At 39.2% G+C, this 7,325-nt stretch overlaps 1 protein-coding gene across 1 annotated transcript; it reads right to left on the reverse strand.

Moving 5' to 3' along the window:
• Positions 1–673: 673 nt before the first annotated feature.
• Positions 674–7,325, reverse strand: LOC131949476 (uncharacterized). Its single transcript, XM_059311379.1, has 2 exons — positions 7,194–7,325; positions 674–4,171 (listed from the first exon to the last, which is right to left on the reverse strand). Exon 2 carries the CDS (start codon positions 3,439–3,441, stop codon positions 2,158–2,160), a length of 1,284 nt encoding a protein of 427 aa, XP_059167362.1. The 5' UTR covers positions 3,442–4,171; positions 7,194–7,325; the 3' UTR covers positions 674–2,157.

Below are 7,325 nucleotides of genomic sequence, written 5' to 3' on the forward strand. Positions count from 1 at the left end.
GTATTTACCTGTAACCCACTAGCTTTCTCTGCATTCTGTAGACTACCTGTATATACCTGTATCTACCTGTATCAACCTGTGCCCACCAAATGTATCTACAATCTGTAGACTAGCTATATCTACCTGTCCCCACCAGATTGACCTACAATATGTACACTACCTGTATCAACATGTGCCCACCAAATGTATCTACAATATGTAGACTAGCTATATTTATATGTAACTCACCCGAGTTACAATCTGTAAACTACCTCTATCTACCTGTGCCCACCAAATTTATCTAGATCTACAATCTATAATCTACCTGTATCTATCCCACCAGATTCACCTACAATCTGTAGACTACCAGTATTTACCTGTATCTACCTGTATCTACCTGTGCCCACCTTATCTCTTACCTTACCCCACCCCGCCTGTTCACCTCAACACTCACGAACATCTTGTCTGTTTCTATACTGTCTGCCCGCCTGAGGAAACTACACCATATCGACACCTACACCCACACCTACACCTACACCTTATCTGTTTCTATACCGTCTGCCCGCCTACACCATATCGACACCTAACAACAAGATGGTATTATACAACCAACAACCTAACTCCAAACCATTTCATTTTTTAGGAATTGACTGCCATCTAATCAAATATAACAAACAAAAATGTTTTCGTGCTGTTTAATTTGTTTATTATATTATTTTTATTTAAAGAATCCTGACATTTATTGCTTTGTTTTCAAGTAGATTACACAAATAAAACTTTTAATAAAATAGACAATGTTAATACTTCTAGATAGCTTTTAAACGAAAGAAGCAGTGGGTTTTGCCTTGGTGCAGAAAAAAAGCGTCTTTGAACAGCTGATCGTTTGTGGTGATAAGATTCATATCAGAATAAAATTTATAGTGTCTTTCTTATATCACGGTACTAAGATTTCTTAAAAAACGTCTTAATGTCAGGAATAATTTTGTTGTTGTAGTTTTTTTTTTTATAATGTCTTAACTTTAAAGCTAGGAGCAATGAATTCTAAAGATGTAGATAAATATGTTTTAAAGGGAAGGAACTCGAATGTTGATATACTTGTGTCATGAAGACCTGTTGCTCTTAGAAGATTTCTTGATAAACATGAACCTGACATGCGAAAGTCTTGTACTGTAAAGGGTTTGTAAAAACGTGTATCTTTAAGCTGAATGTTGAAATCCAAAGATGTTTTCGTTTACTTAATAGCCTAAAACTTACATCAATAGTCTACATGTTTTTTTTTAAATTATAATCATTCGTATAAAATCTTGAAAACAAGGATGTCATACTTAGTGTCGTTGAGACTAGAATGTTGCAGTCTATAAACGTCTTGTTAAATCTAATAAGAGTCTGATAGAGGAGAATCTTGCACGCTACTTATATCTGGATACGAATGTGTCTTAACTACAGTAAAGTTTCCGTGTAAAGAATTATTGTTGATAAAACTAGTCTTTAAAATTTTTTTGGTCAAGTCTTAAATACCTTTTAAAAGTTTATTGCAGCATCAATAGTCTTAAATGCGGAGATCTTGCGGTCTAAATGTCTTAATGTGTCTTGATACACGTAGTGTCTTAAAGTCTGAAATTTAAAGTTTTATAAGTATATGCTGGATTCTTGCGGTCCAAAATAGTCTTAAGAGTCAGCAGTAGTTTTGATATATACAGAGTCAGGATGTTTAAAATGTAACGGATTCTGGCAAAAGTCTGGAATCTTGCAGTCTGAGGTCATCTTGAAATTCCATCCAGCAGTTGTTTTTTAAGTTTAGGCATACAGTTTAGTTGACACCACGTGACACACATGCACGTGCAGCTGTGGGTCACGTGGGTGAGCTCCCACCTGTAGGACAGCCGCCCCTTGTTTTCGTTTTCCGACACCTCAGGAAATTCTGCGACTCGTATTCCGACACCTCAGTAAATTCCGCATTTCGTATTCCGGCACATCAGCAACTCCTTCAACTCGTATTCCGACACCCTAGGAACTTCTGCAACTCGTATTCCGACACCTCAGGAATTTCTGCAACTCATATTCCGACATCCCAGGAACTTCTGCAACTCTCAAGTTGGCTAATTTTTAATCAAAATGGATGATTTTTTAAATGAAAGGCTGACTTTCCACCTAAAGGGCTGAAATTCTTGTATCGGATCATCGTTCATACATATCGATAGTTTCAACGTATGAGGAGGTTGGTTCCTCGAGAGGAATCTCCAACTTCAGGCTAGGAGTGCCTGACATTTTGCTTAAAACAGCTGGCTTTTTCATTTTAAGCGGTGACTTGTCTCTTTGGGAGGCCTGACTTTGAGTCGGATGTAGTTGGCGTTTTGATTGGAACGGCAAAGTTTTTATTTGAAACGGCTGACTCTTCACCTTCTGACTCTTGACCGGCGGACTCTTACTCGCTTCACCTTTAAATAGACTGGGTTGACTTTTCGCCAGAAATGGCTGACTTTTCGCCAGAAATGGCTGACTTTTGACACGGAAAAGCTGACTTTCGATTTGCGGTGGCTGACTTTCGATTTGCGGTGGCTGACTTTTGATTTGCGGTGGCTGACTTTTGATTGGCGGTGGCTGACTTTTGATTGGCGGTGGCTGACTTTCGATTTGCGGTGGCTGACTTTCGATTTGCGGTGGCTGACTTTTGATTGGCGGTGGCTGACTTTTGATTGGCGGTGGCTGATTTTTGATTGGCGGTCGCTGACTTTTGATTGGCGGTGGCTGACTTTTGACACGGAAAAGCTGACTTTTGATTGGCGGTGGCTGACTTTTGATTGGTTGATTTTCAAAATGACAAGTTTTTACTTCGAGATAATGGCTCTTTAATTGGAAATGCTGACTTTTTACACGGTACGGCGGGCCAGTCACGCGGATCGGCTTTTTCAGCTGAAAAAGCTGATTATTCTCCCCCTGTGGCGGTGGCTGACTTTTGATTGGCGGTGGCTGACTTTTGATTGGCAGTTGCTGACTTTGGATTGGCGGTGGCTGACTTTGGATTGGCGGTGGCTGACTTTGGATTGGCGGTGGTTGACTTTTAATTGGTTGATTTTCAAAATGATGAGTTTTCACTTCGAGATATTGGCTCTTTAATTGAAAAGGCTGACTTTTTACACGGTACGGCGGGCCAGTCACGCGGATCGGCTTTTTCAGCTGAAAAAGCTGATTATTCTCCCCCTGTGGCGGTGGCTGACTTTTGATTGGCGGTGGCTGACTTTGGATTGGCGGTGGCTGACTTTGGATTGGCGGTGGCTGACTTTGGATTGGCGGTGGTTGACTTTTAATTGGTTGATTTTCAAAATGATGAGTTTTCACTTCGAGATATTGGCTCTTTAATTGAAAAGGCTGACTTTTTACACGGTACGGCGGGCCAGTCACGCGGATCGGCTTTTTCAGCTGAAAAAGCTGATTATTCTCCCCCTGTGACTGGCTATTCATTTTGAACTCAACTTTTAATTAACACGGCTGAAATCTGAACTTCAGTACAGATTTTTTTAAAACTATAAATTGTTATCCTTTTAATAAAAACGGCTGAATTTTTTTTTTTAATTTGATAGCTTTACGCTTAGTACGGCTGACTTCTATTATAAAAATGGATGAATTTTCATCAAGGATGGCTGAAGGTTATGAATACTAAACGGATACACAGAATTGACTTTAGTAATGAAATTTCCCCCCAAGAGTCGGATGGTCTGTGCTTTTTATACGTGATATTTTCCTGTGAACATTTAATGGCAATCCTCTATGGCGATATGACTTTGATGTTATTTCAGCTTCTTTTTTGGTGCATCTTTTTTATAGTTTAGATTACTGTATTGATTTTAACTTTCGATTCGAGCAACAGTAAGGTAAGATTTCATTGGAGGATGACACGGAGTTTCATAATGTCGCTTGTGTAACGTAGAATTTCATTGGATGGCTGATGAAACAGGGGGTTTCATTGCAGGGCTGGAACGGATGGATGGAACAGAGGGGTTGAGAGTGAGGGGTTGAGAGTGAGAGGTCCAGTTAGTGTGAGTTGTCATAGGTTTCCCCAGCACCGCCAGTGCACGCCTCCCCCTCTGCCTCTGGCTGGCCCCATGGTTGGGTGGACTTCTCTCCCTTGGTCATGGTTCACAATCACGAGACGTGGGCTACCAATCACAGGGGTTTCAAAGGGTGTGGGTTTCTGTGTACAAAAAAAGAACGAGGGTTATTTAACAGATGTTTGCAGTTACGTAAAAAAAATCAGTAATTCTTGCCACCCCCCCCCCCTTAACCTAAACCTAATTGTGAACCAATTTTGGAATCTAGCCCTAACTGTAAGCCTAACTGTATCTCTAATCCTAACTCTAATCCTAACTCTAATCCTAACTCTAATCCTAACTCTAATCCTGACTCTAATCCTGACTCTAATCCTGACTCTAATCCTGACTCTAATCCTGACTCTAATCCTAACTCTAATCCTAACTCTAAACCTAACTCTAAACCTAACTCTAAACCTAACTCTAATCCTAACTCTAATCCTAACTCTAATCCTAACTCTAATCCTAACTCTAATCCTGACTCTAATCCTGACTCTAATCCTGACTCTAATCCTGACTCTAATCCTGACTCTAATCCTGACTCTAATATTGAATCTCATCTTGACTCTCATGTTGAATCTAATCCTGACACTTATCCTGACTCTTATCCTGTCTCTAATATTGACTCTAATCTCGACTCTAATCTTGACTCCAATTTTTACTCTAATCTTGACTCTCAATCCTGACCCTAATCTTGACCTTAATCCTCACCCTAATACCGGCCCTAATCTTAACCCTATTTCTAACCCTATTTCTAGCACTACTAATATCCCTATTACAAAATCTTCTTCTAACTTCTAACTATAACCCTTACTCTACTTAGTCCTTATCTTAACGCTTATCCTAATTCTTATTCTAAACCATAATTCGAACAGCCGTGCCATAATCTTATGTTCGAACCTTGAAACACTGCTTCGACATTCGGAGTTCGAACACCTTATTACACTAGTATTATGATATGAGCGCCATATGATAGTTCGAACAGTGAACAATTAAACTAATAATATGTGTTCGAGTCTCGAAGCATCGTGTGTGACGTGTACATAAGCTAAATAAACCAACAGGCGTGGGCGAGGCACTATTTACGTCACTTCGTTACGTAATATGGGAATCAATTAGCGCCCACATCTCCAATTAGATAAAATCCATTCATTTTCAGCTATCGATACATGAATTAGTTCTTAATCAATCAAGTTATACTCAGTGATTATAAGTTATTTTTATTTATTGATTATTCATGTGGTTGATTATAAACGATTATCAATACTCAAATCTGTATCGATTAGATGATCATCGGTTTACAATTATTTACTATGTCTTTCATCCACGAAAGTGTAAGTTTGTTACGTATTCGTTCTTAGAAAGTGCTGTATCGAATTTCTATTTTGTAACGGTATCTTAACTCTTGCCCTAAGCCAGACCCAAGTTTAATCGTGAAGATAAAATTGGTTTGGCTTATCGATAGATCTAGAATATCTTAATCTAGGCTAGATAAATTTATAGTAGATAAAAATAGCAAACAGATGTATCATTTAAGCTAAAGACGACAGAAAATTTAGCTTTATAGTGCGTTAACTTGTGGATGTTGTGGTGTTTCACTAGGAAGCATAATAGCACCCATTTTTTAATTTTTTTTTTTTTTTTAAAAAAGCCAAATCTTTTTAAACGTAAACCAAAATATTTTGTTTAGATTCGTCTGTAAAGTGTCTTAAGAGATACGTTTTTTGACCCGGTACTTCATGCCCCAAAACAAAAACAATGCCAAAACGTTAATTTCTTATTTAGCTTACACATAAAACATTCACTAAAGACCAAATTTATTTTTAAAAAAACTCGTGTTTTTAAACAAGGTATTTGTAAAAACAATACCTAAGAATATATTTCTTCGTTATCTCTCATATTTAACGCTCACTTAAATTAAATAAAAAACAAATTAAACATAAGGCACTAGTTTTCGACCGCGTAGGACTACTTGTTACAAATAGCTCCTAAAATATTACGTCTATTTTAGTCCACTCACCACACCTAAATTAAGAACAAACACACCGTTGCCCGTACACTGCCCTATAAAAAATTGGGGACGAAATCGAAGAACGAGCCCGCCCCCCCCCCCCACCCTCCCTACACCCACCCCCACAACGTCCACAGATGGCCATTTTCACTGGTACTCACAACCAGGTTCCAAGACCAAAGACCAATCAATCAGGCGCCGTGTGCTGCCTGGCAGATATTTACACATTTTGTTTTCTTCCTTTTCCTTTTATCATTTGATTTCAGATATTTTTAATGTATCTTGCAGTATTTGAACTTTTTTTATCTAGTAGTCCTACTTGCCGTGGCGTTTTTTAAATAAATGAAATTCGATTTTGTAAATTATTGCTTGTGTCGTTTATGTTATAGGACTATAATTTTTTTTTTTTTTTGAGTTGCCTGCATTTCGATCGTTCTTACCTGTTCAATATTTCTCAGTAAATTAAAGTAACTTCCCCTGTCGAAGCTAACGGTCATTGGGCAAGTGAAGTAGAGTTCACCTGTTTCTGTGACCTCGGCATATGAAGGGATAATGTGGTCAGCACTATGCCCAGCCGCCTTTACTTTCCCAAGGTAATTATAAGAGTTGGGTGGACTCAGGGACGGTCTACTGACGAATCTGGATTCGAACTCGAGACTTACGGGTTAGCAGTCCAGCTCTCTACCGTCCCCTAGCGACTAGTAACGTTGGAGGAATTTTCCAGTCTGCCTGGCAAATGAGCATCAGCCCGAGGCGGCATTGGCCGTACGAGAGACTGAATATGAATTTTAAAATATGGTAGTTGGGTTTAATCTTTGGGTCAGACAGCGCTGTTAGATTTAGCGTTTCAGAATTCTAAATAATTTCAATACACACCCATCCAATTTAGATTTCTAGATCGATCTAGACTACATGTCTAGATATAAGTCTAGATCTAAATATCTAAATCATAATAGATCTACACCCCCACATTTCCCGCCTATCGTTTTTCAGCCTTTCCGGTATTTAAACTATTTGTATCAAGATTTGTTTAGTAACCGCCCCCCCCCCCCCCTTGTATTGAACCACCCATTGACCCCAGACCTACAAAACTTGCCTACAGAAGAACTAGCTACCTGGCCCTGTTTACTCTCGCTTGACCCCGTGCGCTGGCGGTGTGTGTTCGAGTACCCTTTAGGATCCTTGAGCCAACATCAGAGACACAGGCAGCCGTTTGCCATTGTAAGCCTCGGTCAAGGTTGTTGTTG

This window comes from Physella acuta, unplaced genomic scaffold (genome assembly GCF_028476545.2).
Source record: "Physella acuta isolate Inbredline_101_S28 unplaced genomic scaffold, ASM2847654v3 ptg000698l, whole genome shotgun sequence".
NCBI lineage: Eukaryota > Metazoa > Mollusca > Gastropoda > Physidae > Physella > Physella acuta.

Bases quoted from the DNA above. Each gene is read 5' to 3' on its own strand.
- LOC131949476 (XM_059311379.1), bottom strand. From the start codon at position 3,441: ATGAATAGCCAGTCACAGGGGGAGAATAATCAGCTTTTTCAGCTGAAA.